Raw genomic sequence first — 21,398 nt, forward strand, 5'->3', positions numbered from 1 at the left:
AGATCCAACCCATGAGCTGTGTTATTGTATTGTAGAGTGTAGCACAAATGCATAGTTAGTGCTGTTATCAATTGCTGGTTTTAATATGATTTACTCTTACAAATAAAGTACCTAAAATAGATTATTGGTTATATTATAATATATTTTTGGTTATATTTGAAACTGTTTGTTTTCAGACTGTCTCTCTCTAATTAAATTTATATACAGCCCTGTAATACTCAGGTGAGGGGTGATCAGAGATTGTTTTTTTTACACTGTTATTGCTTATACAGTGAAGATCACCATATAAGCAATAGTTTTAGCTGTCATGAATGGATTACCCATTCATGAACAGCTTGCTTTTGATTGTGATCTGTAAATGGCTAAGGTATTCACATGGTACAGGTAGCCAGGTACCGTGTGATTTCTGTGGGCCAAATACAGATCGCAATAGAAAGCAAGCTGTTCATGAATGGAAAGTCCTTCATGAAAGGTTGTTTACATTGTTATCATGTGATCCCTATGAACAATCATAATGACCACTTGACACCCGGCTACCAGCAGTAGTGATCTACATATTCAGCATACTGATGCCTGTTTGCAGTGGTATTTCAGTTTCTCCTGCCCTAATGTGGATTCTTTTAAAAAAGTATATGGAGAGTTAATTTTAACTTTAGGATATTGGCCACTGAGTACAGAGTAGGGTCTATTATGAACAGACTAAACCTGCCCAGTTCCAACCACAGCTAAACATGTTGTAGACTAAGTTCTGCTTTAAAGTGAGGATGTTCTCTATTGTAAATAGGTTTCACCCAATAGCAGCAACTGAGTGTAACCTGCTGTTATCTTTGATTAGCCATAACATTGCATGTATTGATGGACATTTTAAATGCTTTTTGACTTGAAGTTTCTTGTGGTTCTATTGATTTTAGTCGAGCACATAGATGTGAGTCCCACTGTATACTGCATAGACAATGTATTTTTTTATAATGCTGCATGATATGATGGTTCTGTATACAGAGGATGTTGAGATTTTGCAGCATGGTAACATTTTTTTTCTGTTACAGATGATCTATATGTACTAGATTTGACAAAGGAGAAAGATTTACGTGTGCGTATCAGAAAGAAGAAAGTCGTTGGACGTCAGTTTACCCCAGTCTGTGAGATCTGTAAAGGACCTGAAGATTGTTCACCTGAGTTGGAAATTGAAGGAGGGAGATACTACAAAATCTCTTTTCTCTGTCAAGATTTGCGCAGCCTGAGTGCAGAAGCTGTAAAAGAAATATGTAGGTGTTCATAGTTTGCCAATGATCTCACTGTTGTGATCATTATTTAAATTTCTGATCAGTTCCACTTTCATGCAAGACCTGTTGAACCCTGAGTAAATTGCAGGGCAAGAGTCGATATAAAGGTCAACATAAATTGATTCATACAGTACAGTAAGTGTAACTGCTATAACTCCACTACATGAGTCCTCAGTTTGTTTGCTAGTGTCCTTAGATGATGCACCCCTGCTCCCTCATGGAGAAGTTTTTCTATGCATAACTAGATTATTGTTTCACTTCACGTTTTTCAGTCAATTCTTCACTGCCATCTGCTATAACAGTTGAATCTGTGTATCTGGATTGCTGTAACCTATGTAATACCTTGGGAACTAGACCCCACGCTGTAGGAATGATGTGTAATGTCACTTTTGGCATTGGATCCTGCTTGGGCACTCATCTTGTCATGGAGTGCAGTGAGTGTAGTTAGCCATAGGGGGTTATAGAAGTCCAGGGTCAAAGTCCATTCCTATGGTTCCCAGATCCTGAAGACCCTTCCAGTGATACACCCACTGTGATGGGCGAAGTCTGGACCCATACAGGGACCAGCAATGTGGAAAGGTAAGACAGGTCCATCCTGTTATCAGACCAGTACAGTAGCTTTAAAGCAAGTATAAGATATTACTTGCAGTACATTTATTTAGGTGACTTGTGAGTAGTATTTATTTTTACATAAAATTATCAGGAAACTGGGTATGTGTTTTGAATTTATTCACTTGTCGAGTGTTTAAAATTTCAGATTTGATTGTAAAAATTCCACCATGTAGAGCTTAGTCTTAGGAGGATGACTAGGTGTTACATAACATCACAGATTGCCCAATAACCACCACTTCTGCCCAGAGCCCTTACAAAAGTACTTCCTCGCACCCTTTTGCCACTTTGCTACAGGATGATTGACACCTGGGTTGCTGTGTATCCTCCTCGAGACACGCATACCACATTTCTTTATCCTACCTCTTGAGCACCCCATAGGTGAAAATCCCCACTGATTGCAATGGTGGAAACCAGGTGCAAGAGGGGCGCAGCAAAAACAATGGCATACTCGCTATGCCGATGCATTAAAAAAACACTCCAACTGCTCAAAGTGATGATGTTTCCCTTGCACCAAAGCAAGACTCTATTTTAACATCAGTCTCTGCAACAGATTCTAGCTCTGTCTCTTGCACACAAGCGGTCTACCTGAGCAAGGCAGATTTTTTTGCAACTTTCAGACAACTAACAGCTTTAAAACAGCCATAACTCTCCAGAGATCAAAAGTGCCAGGCTTCTCCACCCTCACCTTCTCTACTGAAATGGAACTATCTGCTTTAGAAGCAGTAGACACGGAGGAGAATGAAGAAGACTCAGCGGTGGAGTTAGAGAAAGCCGCAGAAGATCTCTCACCTCCATTCTCCTATACACCTGATGCTATGGCTTCACTAACTATGCTTGCCAGTGTAGATACACCTCAGGTCTGAAGAAGGAGCCTACTGAGCATGCTCCAAAATGCTTTACCGCCCCCTTCAGCTTCTACATCTGACTTTGCCCTCCAAGCCTCATTTTGATACACAGTCACATTCTAGGTCATACTTCCTGATCCTATAGACAGAGCTCCTGCTGGTCTCACATGGATCTTAATACACCACGCAATGAGTCTTTTTAACTATTTATCTTTTAAGTGCAATTTATCTATTGTTCACTAATTGTCTATATTGCACTTAGAGGCGCCTTCCTCTCTTTTTCATGTTTACTGCATTAGAGCCTTGCTTCCACTCTAAGAAGAGCTGCCTCAGTGTTACTGCTCCCATCCATCCATCCCTGATATCCATCTGGCACCTTTATCCTACAGCTACAGAGGTTGGGCTCTAACAAGCGTGCCCTATATAATATACATTTTCTAACTCTGGGTACCTAGACAACGTTCTTCAGGATTCATCTTAACTATTTGCATTGTTCAACTTTCTGATCTCTGCCCTTCAGCCTTCCTATTGTCTAGAATACTTGGGCCTCATTCAAGACACAGCCCAGGCAAAAGTTTTTTTTTTTTTTTGTTTTTTTTTCTGGCAAACATATTGGTCTCTCTAAGATCTCATACTGAGAACATAAGTTCAAAAAGACATTCCTCCATGAGTCCTAGCCCTCCCTTTTGGAGGCTGTTCCCTTTTAGTTCCATTGAATGCCTCTTCAGCATAACATTTTGTTAGCCTGGAACAAACACATTCCGCCAAAATGCGCGATCGAGGCAGAAGGGTCTTAGCCAGGGAGGTAACCAAGCACCCGTTGATCACGCTGAAAGAGCTCCAGCATTTCTCTGTGGAGAGAGGAGAACCTTTCAGAAGAACAACCATCTCTGCAGCACTCCACCAATCAGGCCTGTATGGTAGAGTAGCCAGACGGAAGCCTGCATGGAGTTTGCCAAAAAGCACCTGAGGGACTCTCAGACCATGAGAAACCAAACTCTCTGGTCTGATGAAACAAAGATTGCACTCTTTGGCCTGAATGCCAAGCATTTTGTCTGTAGGAAACTGGGCACTGCTCACCACCTGCCAATACCATCCCTACAGTGAAGCATGGTGGTGTCAGCATCATGCTGTGGAGATGGTTTTTCAGCGGCAGGAACTGGGAGACTAGTCAGGATCGAAGGAAAGATAAATGCAGCAATGTACAGAGACATCCTTGATGAAAACCTGTTCCAGAGCACTCTGGACCTTAGACGGTTCATCTTTCAACAGGACAACGACCCGAAGCACACAGCCCACATAAGAAAGAAGTGGCTACGAGTCAACTCTGTGAATGTCCTGGAGTGCCCCAGCCAGAGCCCAGACTTGAACCCGATTGAACATCTCTGGAGAGATCTGAAAATGGTTGTGCACCAACACTCCCCATCCAACCTGATGGAGCTTGAGAGGTACTGCAAAGAAGAATGGGAGAAGTTGCCCAAAAATAGGTATGCCAAGCTTGTAGCATCATACTCAAAACAACTTGAGGCTGTCATTGGTGCTAAAGGTGCTTCAACAAAGTATTGAGCAAAGGCTGTGAATACTTATGTACATGTGTTTTTTTTTTTTAATAAATTGCAAAGATTTCAAAATGATCTTCTTTCCCATTGTCATGGGATATTGCTTGTAGAATGTTGAGGAATAAAATGAATTTAATCCTTTTGGAATAAGGCTGTAACCTAACAAAATGTGGCAAAAGTTAAGCGCTGTGAATACTTTCTAGATGCACTGGATTTCTTGCAATATGTTTCCAATTCATATGTAGTGCACTTTTTATAATAATGAATAATGTCAATGCAAAATAAGAACAAAATGGATCCGAAAGAGCAAATAGAACACAATTAATTTTGGATTCATTTGTTATGTTATTTCGGATGCTTCAAACATTAGCAAACGACCCAAACGATCGCATCATGTCATCCGAATGAATAGGAATTAATTCCTTGTTTCTGTAAAACAAAATTTCAGATTTGTTAAAATTCATTACTATTGTGGTTTGGAGATTCATATACAGTGCTCAGCATAAATGAGTTTTCCCCCATTTTGAAAAGTAAGATTTGAATCAATATCTGAATGAATACAAGAGCAATTTCCAAAATTTTGACAAACTGCGTTTTATACAACATTTGTTTAGCTCATTACATGAAAGTAAGTTAAATACTATAACTTAGATTACAAAATCTTCAGTTTTACTCAAATTAGTCGATGCAAAAATGAATAAACCCCACAACAAAAACTACTACATCTAGTATTTTGTATAACCTCCATGATTTGTAAGGATAGCACCAAGTCTTCTAGGCATGAAATGAACAAGTTGGCGACGTATTGAAACATCTGTCTTTTTCCATTCTTCAAGTACAACCTCTTTTAGAGCCTGGATGCTGGATGGAGAGTGATGCTCAACTTGTCTCTTCAGAATTCCCCATAGGTGTTCAGATGAAGAGACATAATTGTCCATTGAATCACTGTTCTTCTTCAGAAATGCAACAGTGGCCTTAGATGTGTGTTTTGGATCATTGTCATATTGGAAAGGTGTACGACGATCTAGGGCACGGAGTGATAGTGGCTTATTCTCTTTTAATATAGAGCAGTACACCTGTGAATTCATGATACCATCAATGAAATGCAGCTTCCGAACACCAGCAGCACTCCTGCAGCCCCACAGAAGGATACTGCCACCACCATGTTTCACTGTAGTCACCATGCATTTCTATTTGTACTCCTCACCTTTGCGACGCTATATAGTTTTGAAGCCATCGGTTCCAAAAACATTTATCTTGGTCTCATCACTCCAGAGTACAGAGTCCCAGTAGTCTTCTTATTTTTCAGCATGGCATGGGCCCTTGCAACTTGTAGGTGAGCTTTTTTGTGCATGGACTTTAGGGGAGAGGCTTCCTTCATGGACAAAACCCATGCATGCATGCTATCCCTCTGCAGTGTACGCTGAATTGTGTCATGAGAAACTGTCACCCCAGTTTGACTTCTACTTCTTTAGCTAACTGCAGTGAACTTGCATGGTGATTTTTTTTTTTCAACCCTTCTCATCAGAAGAGTTTCCTGTCGAGGTGTTGTTGGGGATCAACCGGTGGTAGCCTCTAGTGTTCCACAGACCAGGATTCCCCAGGGCGCGGAATCTAAGTTCCGACCTGCTTGTTCACCAGAGCCCCTGATGGTGGGGATGGACGTGGAGCAAGCCAAGACCAGGTCGCGACCCCTGGGTGCAGCCAGCCGTGGTAGAGGCAGCTGTTGGTGTTGCGCAGCTGGTGAGAGTCTGATGTGAGGAGGCAGAGTAAGCGAGGTCAGACAGGCCGGGTCGGTAACAGCGGAGCAGGTCAATGCAAACGGCAGGCAGAAGAATAAATGGGTCACGGTCCGGGTTTGGCAACAGGGGATCAAATGTACAGGAGTAGGCAGGAGAATGGTCAGGTAAGCCAGGGGTCAGACCAGGAGAAGTCAGCAGATCAGGATCAGGCAGGGTCAGCAGCAAAGTAACTCACAGAACACAGGAAAGACCATATAGCAACTAAGCACTGTCAGATTCCATTTAGATAGGGCGCCCTGCGCTCCTATTGGTGCCAGGCGTGCATCCGCGATCGCAAGTGCGCATGCGTGAGCGCCACTACTGTCGCGGATGTCCAAGTCCTATAACCCGCACGCCAGAGCGCCTCGGCACATCGCGCGTGTGCAGACCCGTGCGAAACGATCTGGCTCGGGATCCCTGACAGGTGTTTACTGCCATGGACAGCCTGTATGTCTCTGTGAGATGGTTGTAGTTTCGTCTTCATTACATTTTTAATCACTTTAGCTACAGCATTCTGACTGATAAGTAAAGCTTTGCTGATCTTGTAGCTTTCACCTTGTGTAAAGAAATTATTTTCTTTCTCTTCCATGTGGTACCATTGCTGACAGCATGAAATGGGAAGGGGTTTTCTTTAAGTAATGCCCTTTTTTAATCAACTGTCTGCTGGACACCTCTTTAATGAATAATTCGACTCACCTGGGGTTGAATTCTTAATTAGGTTTAGGTTAATTCGGATTTTGTTGCCTAAAATATAGCTTTGCTCCTAAGACTTTCATTGGGGTGTAATCATTTTTGCAACATGGTCTTGAATGAATTTATGAGGAAAAATACTTTGTGTGTGCAAATTAACACATCTTGTTTGCCGCATTTGTAGGAGTATTTTGTAGCATAGTGTCCCATAGAAAATGTAAATTCTAAAAGAAAAGTTAAGGTTTTCTGACAAATCTGTTGGGGTGTACTCTTTTATGCTGAGCACTGTGCATAAAGTATAATGCAGCAGGTTGCAACACCTCCCTCGCGCTCATATGCAATGCAGCCCCCCCGCCTCCTTTCCCATATATATACAGTGTATACACTGCTCAAAAAAATTAAAGGAACACTTTGAAAACACATCAGATCTCAATGGGGAAAAATATCATGCTGGATATCTATACTGATATGGACTAGATATGTTAGGAACATCCCATTTTCTGACAAGTCTGCTGAGGAGTACTTTTTTATGCTGAGCACTGTACATCCGAATAACGAAAATTTAGTCCGAATTTCAATTCGTGGTGAAACAAATCACACATGTCTAGAATAGACTACTCTAGATTTATTGTAAGTAGTGCAGGACACAGAGTATGCATAAAAAACCCTGAATCTTTTTGCTTGGCTTGTTACAGCCTGGAGGCTCAGTAGTGTTGGTATGTGACCTTGGATCTTTTGTGCTAACTACTGATTATTTTAGTAGCTTATTCTTTATTTTAACATATTCTTTGCAATTTTATTTTGTGTTCTTAGCATGTTGGGATCTCAGAACCTGCAATATCAGCAACATGGCCCTTAACATTCCTCAATCATTCATTCGTTTCCCTGTCCGCCTGGAGAGTTTTACATGGAGACTGCTAGCACCAGAATACATCAGTACTGAAGTGACCTCTAAATCTCTATTCCTTCAGCAAGATACTCAGGATAAACCCTGCAACTTAACTGCTTCAGGTTTTGCTTACGAAATCTTCAGCTCTACCAACAAAGACCAGTTTAGAATTGGCACCTTTTGTCCAAATGGATCCTTTGAAGAGGTTCAAATGAGAGACAATGTCACTATCATTATGCGTATACCACAGCAGACAGATATGCAAGAACTGCTGAAACATGACCTACATGTGTCCTTTGTGTCCTTCATTAGAGGTATGTAAAAATTTGAAATGTTACCATGACAACTAAAACTGAAAAACTGCTGGTACACATGCACTTCATCAGAGCCTACTAGTGCTAGCCATTGTAATCGCATTATATCCCTGAGATAATGATTGCCAAAAAAAATAAACAAGCTGTACCCAAAGAGGACACACACAGCAATAAAAACCTAGCCGAGTTAGGTCTTAGTTATAGATGGGTTTTGGGTATTACCTAGCCCTAACCCAAAAATACATTCTCCAATAAAGAAATACCTGCAAAAGAACACAACATTTGCCTATCCCACTGTCAGTGCTGCCGAGCACTGCTTTATTTCTACAGAATAATCCCCCAAAGTCTACTATTAAACAGACTCTTCAGAAGTGCTGATCTCATATTCCCTGCAGAGCTCACTGTTCCTTCTGCTAACCTTCATGTAGTGACGTGGGGGTCAGCAGGAGGAACCAGTAAGAGCAGAAAGGACCATTGGAAATAAACACTCCTAAGAGTGTTGGTTCCCCAGCAGACTTTTGGGGACATTTCCTCAGCAATAAAACGGCCTTCAACAGTATAGGATAGGTGAGTATTTTCTCAGTCCTTTTCCAAGTATACATTTTTGGGGGAATTTATTTGGAGACAGGGTCCCTACAAGATTATTGGCAAAGTGTGCAGGGTTTAGGGCTTGGGAGGTTAGATGTTGGTTGTTCAGGGAAGGGAGTGATTAACAACTTCAGTGAGGAAATGCATTTTTAACATCTGCGCTAGGACACAGTGAGGTCAAGTGTGGTGTTTGCTACCTGCCGGAGCTTTTTTTGTTTTTTTTAATAGATATTGCTTTAGTTTCCAAGATCTGACACCCTAGTTATGAGTCTCCTATACAGCAAGCATAGCATTGTTTACAGCTGCACTGCCCATCCCTCTCTCCCGTTGCCAATCACAAAACCGATTCACAAAATCCAAAGTGTTCCGTGGAAGAGGAGGGGTGCACAGTGCAGCTACCGTGTATGAGAGCTGTTGCTTTCCTCTTAGGACCAGAGTATAGTGAAAGCTATACTAATAGCGCTCAGTGGATCAGTTAGTGTGTGTGTGTGTGCCAGCAGATTCTAAATGCTTATTTTTTTTCCTGGAGTTAAGTGTCATGAGCACTTTCATATAGGGGACACTTTTAGCTGCAGTCTTTTAATTTGCCCTTAGCAGCAGAAGACCTTTGTTGACAACTATGGGCATTCGACTACTGGTGCCAAGAAGATATCTAATCTTAGGCCCTGTCATTTGGTACCGAGTAGCTGTTTTAATTGCCTATAAACTTATCTCATGGCATTGCATCATCACACTAACAAGCCCCCTTACTAACAGTATTTTATGTTTTAGGCCTCATGCATACAGGGCATTTTTTTGCAGCCACTTTTAGCGGCATCAGGAGCTTTCTGTTTTTTTTGGGGTTTTTTTTTTTTTTTTACTGCTTGTAAATGCTCCTCCATGTTATCCTATGTGTCCGTGCACACAAAGACTTTTAGAAGCTCTTCATGGCAGGGGCATTTACAAGCAGGCACAAAACCCAGGGCCAGTGCATCCAAGAGCAGCAGCATTTTGGCAGAAAAACTGGAGCTAGGGGCTTTAGCACTTGAGCGTTCATTTCAATGGCTAGAATAAATTATCCTGGCCACTGAAATGAATTAACACCCAAGTGCTTGACATCTGTAAACACGCCAAAATGCTTTTAAAAGTGTTTTCTACCAAAATGCTGCTGCCAAGAGGAGCGTTTTTAAAACGTCCTGTGTGCATGAGGTCTTATGTGCAGCTGTCAGAACCGGCTAACAGCAAGAGTATCCAGAAGAAAGGGTTTGATAGCTGAAAGTTTATTGAATACAAAAGAAATACACATTTTTTGTCTTTTACTTTTTTTAAAGTTATTTTCATTTAAGATAAATTTGAAACTGCATATTATTAAAATCTTCTATCCAGCCTACAGATGAAGCTGTGAAATCCTATTCATTCAGCTATTTTATTCAGGTTTCATCTCTGGAAATGAAGCCTGTTGATTAGAGAACTTGAGTGACATCACAGTGACATCACAGCAGTGACTCGCCCTTTCTCAAATGACCCAGTAGGAGTTTTCTATCAGACAACGGGAGCTGCAAAACTTCTGTTCTCTCTTTATCTAACTCTTCCTGAGCCTATTCAAAAGTCTTGGTATACAGTATTATAGCAGTGCTTACAGTTTATCTTGCCATCATACTATACTTAAACTATACTCTGTTACCTGCTTGGCATATGATTTTCTTTATAATGATATTGTAATAAACAAACAGTAGTATATATCTACCATTTATTACAATATAATCATTTGCCCACTTGAGAAATTTTAAGACACTGAAAGATCTGTGCCAGTACTTGGAAACCCTAATATTTAAAAGTACTGGATTAATTAGATTATTATTATTTTTCCAATAATTTTTGGCTGTTTTTTTTCTTTTACAGAGGAGTGTATATTTACATCATCTCCGAAACCTGGAGAAACTATTTATATTCAGACTCCAAACTGGGACTATGGGCTCCCAGATTATATTTCTCTTTCGTGGAATATAAAAGTACCCAGCAAACAGTTTGGCCGACTGAAGTTTGGAAATGATAAATTGGATATATCTTGTGAAATGGGCCGGGTATATGTCCGTGTAAAGGAGGAGAAAGACAATGGACCCGGAATAGTACAAGGAGATGAGCAGCAGCTGCCAGGTCCCCTTGATATGTATTCTTCATTTTGGGTAAACATCTCCAATTGCAAACCCTGGACAGCTACAAAGAAACTTAAACTGCAGCTGTCTGTTACCTTAAGTCCAATGTCCACAGGTAAGATGTGATAAGGGCTTGAGAGAACCAGTTTACACTCGTTTGCATTTTCTTCTGAGACCAGGACAGTTCATACCTACCAGATGCTTTATATAGGATGCCCAGAACAAAAAGTTTATTCTCCAGAAAAAAGTTGTTCCAGATGGTAATCCTTTATAAAATGAAGCAAAATGCATTGTGTGCTTTTCTAACCTTTTACATGACCTCTTGTACACTTATCGGCCACTTTATTAGGTACATCTGTTCAATTGCTTAGTAACAAAAATTGCTAATCAGCCAATCATATTGCAGCAACTCAATGCATTTAGGCATGTAGACGTGGTGAAGATGACGTGCTGAAGTTCAAACCAAGCAGCAAGATGGGGAAGAAAGCGGATTTAAGTGACTTTGAACGTGGCATGGTTGTTGGTATTAGTTAGTATTTCAAAAACTTCTTATCTACTGGGATTTTCACACACAACCATCTCTAGTGTTTACAGAAAGTGGTCCGAAAAATATCCAGTGAACAGCAGTTGCGTGCACGACAATGTCTTGCTGATGTCAGAGGAGAATGGGCAGACTGGTTGCTGGAATATTCTGATGGTAGGATCAGAGTCTGGCGTAAACAGCATGAAAGCATGGATCCATCCTGCCTTGTATCAATGGTTCAGGCTGATGGTGGTGGTGTAATGGTGTGGGGGATATTTCCTTGGCACTAGCAAGGTATACCTAATAAAGTGGCCGGTGAGTGAATGTTACTAAGGTGGCTGCTGCATAAACATTACTGTAAAAGCAGAGTAGCTTATGATTAGTCATGAATTAAAGCAAAATGTTAGATCTCTTGTCAGCAAATATGTAGGCAGGTGGCGTTTGACTGTAGTGGCAATGCAGATGGGGTAGGAAGTTGAGAGGAACTTAGTTCTTCTATGATTTCCTTGGTCACATGGGCGAAGCTTCCCAATTGGATGTTGGCACCCCATATGACTCTGCCAGCCATCCTGAGTCAGGCATAGTCTATTTTAAACTCCAACTTCCGGGCTTGGTGCACTTTTTTCAGGTGGCTAGCGTTGGGATAGATTCCCTATCTGTCATGGACAGTTCTTGGAGACAAGGAAAGGTTCTGGAGGAGTAGGGACAGTGCAGGAACTAAGTCTTCCTCTTCAGGAAGCCTTCACCCTCTGGGTGTGGACTGGCCAGGCCGCATTCCGCTCCTCATGGCAGACGCTGTTGGCATCTTCCATTCTTCAAGCCACAGTTCCATCGAGGTGAAAGTTGTAAGTGGCTCAGGATGGCTGTGCTGGCCCACCAGGCCTCTCTGTCTTGCTGCACGTTCCTACAATATATTGCTATTGCCAACTTGGACTTACTGCTTACCGCACAATGCTGCACCTAGCTGACAAATATCTTACATTTTCTTTCTACTCAACCCATAAATAATATCACTTAAAACTGGACATAATCTTACATTTGTTTCTATGTTGCCTGCATGCATCATGCTAAATGACTCCTTCCTGGACAGAAATATCAGCCCCTGGGATGATACATTCATGTAAATCCTGGTACCTACCCACATCTTTCTTTTATGTCCTTAGCAGCTTACATCATTTGCTTAGGTTGGCCATAGATGGATACTTTTTTTGATCAGTCAGCAGGCTGATCAAAAAAAAAAAAAAAAGAAAAAGGATTCCCCATCCACACAAGTGAGGTGAATGGAAGATTCTTCCCCTCTATGCTATTGTATTTGGATGGTATGAACTCCGCTGTCAGAATACACTGATCAGCACTGCAGTTGATTTGGCTGTATGTGCTGACTGAAGGAAATGTTTCAAAATTTCTGTTTGAGAGAAGCCGATTGTTAGATCAACTTCTCTTTGAGTGGGAACAACCATAGATTGATCAAAATTCAGCCTTTCCTTGCTGAATTGACCAATTTTCATGCCATCTATGGCCAGCTTTACACAGTTCCTCTATCTGCTGCATCACATCTTGTTTAATTGCCATAAAGCACCAATGTGCAGTCTGAGTGATAACTCATGGAGGGGAGATTGATAAAATGCTACTTACTGCTTACGTGAGGTCTAGGTAGTCGCACATCTAGCAGTAAGGCAGACCTTTATAACCAAAACAGCACCCCTCAGTAATTTTGAAAAGCAAACACTTTTTGGTTTGTTTACCTTTTTGTCCTGGACTTTTGCTTTCTCCCTGCTCCTGCCTCTATGCTCGTCTAGGCAAGAATGACATCAGCCCTGCTTCAGCAGTCCCTTGGGATATCTGTGTCAGATATACCAGGAGGCATCTGCTTACATCCAGCATATGGAGGGGGAAGGACTGGGCAGCATGTCATCAGGGGGCTAGTTGCAAGAAACAGGAAAAGATAGCCAGCTCCTGATGAGGTAAGAAAAGAAGATGGTGGCACACTGCAGCAGAGTTTCAAAGTACAGGAGAAACGATGCTGGATTTGCTGGGTGTGTGTAAGTAGATTACTCCAGTATAACCCAGCATAAAAGGTATGAGGGGGTCGAAAGCAAAATAAACCCGAGGGGGGGAGTTCCTCTTTTAATGAAGTTTTTTTAATAATACAGGGACACTTGATTTATTTTTTTATATTACACAGTATTATTTTAACGTGTCAGGATTTTATTTGTACAGATTTTTTTACAGCTACAGATAGATCCAACTCACTCATCAGTTCCCATGATAACCTATTTAGGCCAATTTGTCTAATACATGGATATGGTTCGGTCTTTTTAGATGTTGAAGCTTAATTTTATTTCCTGTTCAGCGCATATCACAGAAAACAATTTTACACAATACACAGCCATTTGGAAATCCTCTTTCTTGCTGTACATGATGAAAATGCATTCACCTATAATATATTCTCTTTATTTTCACAGGTATTACGTACTTACTCATTGCAGCTGGTGCAGCAACTGCTGTTGTTCTTGCAGTGATAATAACTATCTGCTGTGTCAAAAATAAGTAAGTGTTACCTCATTATATATGTGTTTCATAGGTTATTTGCTGGCTATAATTTTATCATACTTATGTTGGAATATTATTTAGATGTCATTACGTAATTGTAATAAACAAGTTTCCTGTTATACCAGGTAAGTGGAAACATTTCTCAAATTGGTATTTGCCAGTAATGTCTGACTCATGTACAGTGGATATAAAAAGTCTACACCCCTATTAAAATGTCAGATTTCTGTGATGTAAAAAAATGAGACAAAGATAAATCATTTCAGAATTTTTTCCACCTTTTTAATGTGACCATTTTTAACAGGGGTGTGTAGACTTTTTATATCTACTGTATTTGCTCATTAATTCATTTATTCAAGCAAACAATCAGCAAGTTGGTATATTCCTTCTTTGTTTTTTGTATTCCATAAAAATGGAATACCAGCCAAAATGTTTAGCTGTGGATTGTGAAAATGTTTCAACCTTGGTCCAAATGTTGGTTGTCAATGGGACAGAAAGTGAAAAGGAAGACCCCAGATATCCCAGCTGTCACAAGGATGGGGTGTTGGAGATAAAATATAACATGAAAAGCATAGAAATTTTACCCATCCATCCAGAGCACCTGTGGCCTTTATTCTGCACTGGAGTTGAAAAGTTTTCAAGCACAGGTTAGTCGCTTATCCTTATTTCCACATTCTATGCATGAAAACATATGAACTTAGGTGTAGAAAAAGTGCAGCAAGTTCTCTGGACTGGTGAGTCAAAATCCGTAGTGTTTGGTTATAGCAGGAGGCAGTTTGTTTGCCAAAGGGCTGGAGAACTGTACAATAATGGGTGTCTGCAGGCAACCGTGAAACACAGTGCAGGTTCCTTGCAAGTTTGGGTCTGCATTTTTTCAAATGGAGTTGTAGATTTGGTCAGCAAAAATGTTGTCCTCAATGCTGAGAAATACAGGCATATACTCTGCATTGAGAACACCATTGGTCCCCCTCCCGCCACCTGTAAAAATGATCCAGCGGCTAATTAGTCGCTATTATCACTTTTACTTTAAAGCCTGCCACCGGCAGAAATAAAAAAAAAAAACAAGATGCTGGGGTGATGCCTGTAGCTGCTTATATAACCATTTCAACCTCGTGGCGTACAAGTACATTGCGGAAACTGAAGTGGTTAAAAATGCTTTTTAAATCCTGTCCAGAGTACACTGACCCTGATGTTTGCCTCTGGCCTTGACCCTGACACAGACATTAACCTAGATGAAACCCTGATCTAGCTCTAGTCTATTCACTTTTTCTTTCTTTTTTCCGGGGGTGGAGTGAAATGCGTTTGGAGGTTATCATACACTTCCTTGCAGGGTTTTGCTGTTATGTGCGACTTTTAGGACTCCCTTTCCCTACTGGATGTTTTGAGCTTTGTCCTTGTCGGCGTTCCTAGTAGTTTGTCATTCAAGAGGACCTGGTGGAGCCATGAGCGGCACCTGTCGTTTTTGTTGTGGGTCAGAATGTAATTCCCAGTACCACTAGTGGTTGTAGTGTGCACCTGGCTCTGTGCAGGAGATCTGTGAATAGAATGGAGAAACCTCATCCTTCATAACCCCATCCTTCATGTACTACTACAGTATTACCTCATAGGCAATCAGTCTACCGTGCGCTTAAGCCACAGATCTTGAGGCCAGAAGTCCTCAAGATGTGTCTCATTTGCTCAGCCCTCTGCATGAAGTTCATTGATGTTTGTTCAGCATATCATACAGCAAACATGGCATAGGGAATTTCCATTTAACATGCACCTGCCTTCCTGTTTGTGCCATTTTTCAGACCATTTAGAGAGTCTGGAATTTTGGCAAGGCACCAAGCTGGTAGTTTCCAAAAAAAAAAGAAAGTCCCAGAAGCTATTTACCAGATTTTGGTCAGGGTGAGAATTATCCCTTCCCTCTTCCACCCTGGGAGGGTTCCGCTTTTGAATGTATCTTATTGCCTAGTCCTTAAATCTGATTCTGCAAGTCATCACTTTTCAAGTTAAGAACCTTTTACCACTCCATGCATTATTTACACAGAATCTTTCTACCAGCAAAATACTGCCTAGATATCAGTATTTCATTATGCCTGTGGGCATGAGCCTTTACAAGAGAAAACCCTGTTCCTCTAAACAAACCCTGTACTTTCTGTACTTATATTCTCCTATTTGAGCACGTGTAATTAGAGCCCCCAGATGCAATGTTTGATATTACTTACTCTAGTGCTCTTAGGACTCTTAGCTACCTGTATATAAAGGCAACTGAAAATTGCTAGAGAGCAGATTTACTGGGCTGTACACTAATGCACCTCTATTCAAGTCATCGGAGGTTCTCACCGTTGTTGTCTAACCTGACCCTTGCTGGGCCTCATATGGAGGCTGAAAGACCTGTTCTCTTCATTGGACATTGTTGAGTGTGTCATTCCAAACCATACCGTTTTTCTTCCTAGAATCAAGGTATTATCTGGTGATTCTTACTTAAAAGAGCTGAGGTTCTATATTTGAGTGCACCTCATTTCTTCTTTGCAAAGGAGTATCCATCGCTAGAAGGTCCTGTTCTTCCCTGTGGAATGAAAATACAAGTCACTCTGTTACCCTGTTGTGGATTTCCCCTAAGGGGGATTGTGTAAGTCTGAAACCTTCATGGGACTTGATTATTGGGAAATAGACTCATTCTGTGACTGAGCTGCAATCTTCTGACAAATTCTGTTGAGATTTCTATTCTATCATATTCCCTATCGGGGATCCCTAGGATTCCCACACCTAGTTCCTCAGCAGAAGGTTCTGCCCTTTGCAGGCATAGGTTGAATGAATCCTAGAATCACTTAGAATCGCTTATTTAATAACTGGTTAGGCAATATACAGTGTGGCTACCACACCTCAGAAACACCTATGGTGCTGGCTGGAAGAACTATTTCTAATTATTCTAGGTACGAAAGAGAGGTTGGGCCTCAAAACGCATTGCTGTGGAGACAATCAGACTGCTACTGTGTTACCTGGGAGCTGTTTGACTAGCTGACTGCCTGGTGTCCTCTGGGCACGGACACGGTGTTCCATGCTGTGTTGGTCTCCCTTGGATACAGCTGAATAAAATTTCTTCTACAGCATAATATTTTATCATATCCTTTATGGTCTTTCTATTGATGTAGCAATACAGGCTGTTGGTTTGTTTTGCTAGTTTGTGTTATTTATTGTATTTGACAGTAGTAAACACACTTCTGGCTGCTATAGCACCTGAGAGTGTTTTTAAAAATCTGTGCTACCAGCGGTTTATAAATGATGCTGATAGACAATTGGTTAAACTCCTGGAAGTTTTCACAGATTTGGCCTCTATTGTATCTTAGTAGAGGGAATATTTTGGTGCTCACAGTGGGGGATAATTTGCTAAGGTAGTAGAGCAATGATAATGTTTGAAGTGAATTTGTACTTTGCATGAAGAATATTGTTTTATCTTAGTGAATGAGCTAAGCAAATTGAAAATTCCCTTAGTAAATAATACCAATCGTGCAAGTAAAATGAAAAAAAAAAATCTGGATTTTTGCTTGTACACAATTGAATGATTGAAGGCAGCACAGCTTCACTAAGCTAAGTAAATTTTCTCTTTGCAAAGTGAATTTGCACTTAGCTTAATAAGTAAACTGAAGCTCTGGTGACTTCAATTATCCAGTAATAATCATGCAAAAATCCATTTTTTTTTTTAATTCACTTGAAAGTGAAAATGCTTTAATAATTTATGGTCATTATCAACCCTTTTTTTTTTGTTTGATTGTAGAAAAAAGAAGAAGAAAGCTCCAGTGGGTATATACAATACCGAGGTGAACACAGAAGTACCGAGGCGGCAAGCCTTCTTTAAGAAGGGTAGGAAGACTAATGAATCGCATGTGTACGCAGAAATTGATGATACAATAGTGTATGGCCACCTGCTACAGGAAAAGAGTGACTCCAACCCAGATGTAGATGTGTACAGGCCATTTGAGGGTCCCATGGGTGATCCTCCACCTGTTCCCCCTATGAAATTTCTTAATGGAAGCACTAGAGAGGATACAGTGTTGGACCCACTTGCAGGTTCAATGAAAGAAAATGAGATCTATACGGGCTCTGAACCAATTGTAAGGCAACCAGTAGAAAATGAAGATACCAGCATACCTTACATCGAGGAATCGGAAAGTGGAACCATAACTACGTAGGAGAAACAAAATAGAACTGTTTCTGAATGATCATCCATCAGGAGAAAATATTTATTTTGATATGACTCAAATAAATACACTGGATTTAGTTGTCACTGAAGCCACATGGGCTTAGCGGACTGTGAACGGTAAGGTATTAATGTCTTGTCAGCTAGAATATTACCTTCAAATAAGCACAGTGTTTGGAAAAAATGTGATTCTTGCACGGATGAAACACTCAAAATCAATTCAAGCTCATCTGAAAATACAATACAGTGAAAACTACATGCTGCAAATGTACTTCAGTTTTCTCAGTAACACTTGACTGTCTGCATTGCATTTATCAGTTCCTAATAAATTACTTTTAAATTCCATTAAAAACATTTATACACTTTTTGTTTTTAAAAGAAACCTTTTTGGAAGAAGAAATTATGTGCAAATCCAACAATAACTATTTAAGAAATGGATTTACAATGGGGTTTTTTTTTATTGTATTTTTTTTTCTGGAATCCTCTGTCTACATGTCCACAAAGATGTTACCAACATGTTTCAGCAATGTTTATATGTTACGTTGATTTTTTTTTTTTTTTTTCTCTCTTCAAACAGGTATACATCTTAAAACTGGACAATAGTCCTGAATTGGGTAGCTAGTAAGCCTGAGGGGGCTGTCACATGGTCTGTCTTTGCAGTCAGTGCTATAACCGAGGCTATCATTGGTGATCACTCTTTCTGAAAATGCTGGTTGCCTAGATGACAAGCAGGTCTAGCATCTTTCCATGGGGGCACTGGGAGAGGGGTGGGGGGATGAGCTAAGAGTGCAGGTGGGGGGTCCAAGAAGAGGAGGGTTGAGGCTGCTCTGTGCGAAACCATTGCACAGAGCAGGTAAGTATAATATGTTTGTTTAAATTTTTTTTACAAATTCAAGTTTTAGTATCACTTTAGGTCGCTGATCTAGAATAATTATGTAGAATAGCAATTCTGACATCACTTGCTGCATGACAGACATAGAATGGATTGAAGTCGGAGGATCACATGTCTGCCAGGCAACTAGCATTTTGAGATTGCTAATGGCAGCTTCCATACTACTTTTAACAAAGGTACCTATAGGGCATGTTCCCACCAGGCTGTTGCAGCAATGCACAAATCAGGGTAACCAGGGATTTCTTACTGATTTCTGAATACTACATTACTATTTTCTCCCTATTGTAATTAACTTTGGAATTTTTTCAGTAAACCAAAAGGTTTCATTTAAGTCTTATGCACACAGGCGTAAAAATGCTGCATCTGGGTACATACAGTGTTCCGTTTTCTACATATCTGAATGCTGCAGTTTTGTATATTATGGGCCCATACACACAGCTGTGGTTGAGCTTAGTAACTGTACTGCATTTAGCTGTGCAAAATCAAAGTAAAAAATTCTGCATCAGCAATTAGTAATTTATGCATGTAAATGCATGTACTTTCAAACATGCGTAAATTTAAACAAATGCACAAAACAGCTGGGATTGAAAACCGAGCTAGAGGAATGCAAAAATGATTATATGGATGTGAATAGTTAAGAACCTTTTACCACTCCATGTGTTATTTACACAGAATCTTTCTACCAGCAAAATACTGCCTAGATATCAGTATTTCATTATGCCTGTGGGCATGAGCCTTTACAGGAGAAAACCTTGTTCCTCTAAACAAACCCTGTACTTTCTGTACTTATATTCTCCTATTTGAGCACGTGTAATTAGAGCCCCCAGATGCAATGTTTGATATTACTTACTCTAGTGCTCTTAGGACTCTTAGCTACCTGTATATAAAGGCAACTGAAAATTGCTAGAGAGCAGATTTACTGGGCTGTACACTAATGCACCTCTATTCAAGAAGTTATCAGACTATTGATTCAATGTGATCCTTGTATGTTTAAAACAAAAAAAAAAAAAGTATAAGACACAGTGAAGCACATTTATTTGTGAATACATTATTTAGTCCATTTGCAGCTTTAAAACAAATGCACAAGATATAACATGTAGGCAAGGATACATTAAATACATAGGTATTTGACAGAATGTGTTGAGACAGGAATTTCTTGAACGTCTGTGTGTGTGTGAGTGTGTGTTTCATACTTCCACATTCTGTTGAATGCATAATCTGCTTTAAAACTACAGGAGTGGTAATGTAGTAAGTGTGAATTTATGCATGTTTTTTTTTTTTTTCTAAAGTGCCGTTTTAGTTGTGGATACAAGTTTTAAATCATAACAATGAACTTCTTTTATATGCTTTACTTTGGTGTGTAAAATATATCTTGAAAGCATTTTGTATTATCTGTGTGATAAGTGCAAAAAAACATGATCTTGTCAGAAATTTTAGGGCTGTCCTGTGTCCTCTGCACACTTCATGTGTTATCGCCAAGAGGCTGTTTAAGCAAGGCATGCATTATAGAATTTTCTATTCTTCAGCCACAGGTTGAAGGAAAGAAAATTGTTTGATTCTCCCATCACCACATTCAGTGTTTTTGGGGAAAGTCCTCCTGCTGTGCTGTTGTGCAAGCTGGAGTTGTCAGAATACAGTGATCACTGCCAGCAATGATCACACAAAAAAACCAGACAGGCTAGTTGTACTTAATTAAAGCACAACTACACTGCATTTGAGCAAAACTCTATTTAATTCAGTTTTAATACTTAAAGCAAACTCACCCATCCATCTATGTCTCTGTACTTTATTTCTCTGAGAAAACTCCTCCTAGTAATTCTGGCTGTAGCCATTTTGGATAAGGGCAGATAATTAATGTAGAATTTACTTCTTTGAATCCATCAGCCCTTAGCTCAGGCATACATGCTAGAGGGTGTGCTTAACTGAGAAACACCCCCCCGAAAACTCCTAGGATGTATGACATAATTCGCCTAGCCATAAAAGCCTGGAAGTAACTGAAGAAATGTAAAAAAAAGTTAAAAACCAGTAAATATGATATACTTTCAATTCTGTCTATTTCTATATTTATTTATTATGCTAGCAGCATAAGGTTTACAAATAGTCAATGTTGATTGAGAGAGTGAAGTTCCGCTTTATGGTGATCAATGGGTCGACTTCAGAACTGCCTGAATTTCAATCCATCTGTGGCCAGCCTTAGCCCTCCTAGTTCTTATATTGCACTACAGAATGTTTATTTTTGTCATATCTTGTAGAGATCCAAGAGTAAGAGTGGTTCCAGTAATTTTGAAATTTACACATTTGGCAGGACTGACACCATTCGGTCCATGAAAAAAAGTTGTGTGCTGCCAGCCCACAACAGGGCTTAATAACAGAGTACATTTCAGGCAGATCAACTGGTATTTTTCAGTACTTGCAGGGTCCTTGTACAGGCATGAAAGACATGGAAATGTGCTTGCATTTTTTTTTTTGCTTGACATGCACTTTAAGGTTTGTTTTTCAGCCAGGAAAAGTCTGAAGTAACTTTGACAAGCATCGTAGTTTATATATATATATA

The 21,398-nt window shown here is 40.2% G+C and overlaps 1 protein-coding gene across 1 annotated transcript in view; it reads left to right on the plus strand.

The window, feature by feature from the left end:
- The window catches only part of CDCP1 (CUB domain containing protein 1), an 88,147-nt gene extending 69,830 nt beyond the window's left edge, over window positions 1-18,317 (plus strand). The window contains exons 5-9 of the mRNA XM_089687432.1: window positions 1,047-1,265; window positions 7,584-7,973; window positions 10,443-10,811; window positions 13,685-13,769; window positions 17,530-18,317. Of these exons, the coding sequence (XP_089543558.1) occupies window positions 1,047-1,265; window positions 7,584-7,973; window positions 10,443-10,811; window positions 13,685-13,769; window positions 17,530-17,944 (1,478 nt within the window). The 3' untranslated portion in view covers window positions 17,945-18,317. The remainder of the gene's footprint in view (window positions 1-1,046; window positions 1,266-7,583; window positions 7,974-10,442; window positions 10,812-13,684; window positions 13,770-17,529) is intronic.
- Window positions 18,318-21,398: the final 3,081 nt, after the last annotated feature.

Source organism: Staurois parvus, unplaced genomic scaffold (assembly GCF_062004578.1).
Source record: "Staurois parvus isolate SC_StPar_1 unplaced genomic scaffold, SC_StPar_1.0 ptg000020l, whole genome shotgun sequence".
NCBI classification, from domain to species: domain Eukaryota; kingdom Metazoa; phylum Chordata; class Amphibia; order Anura; family Ranidae; genus Staurois; species Staurois parvus.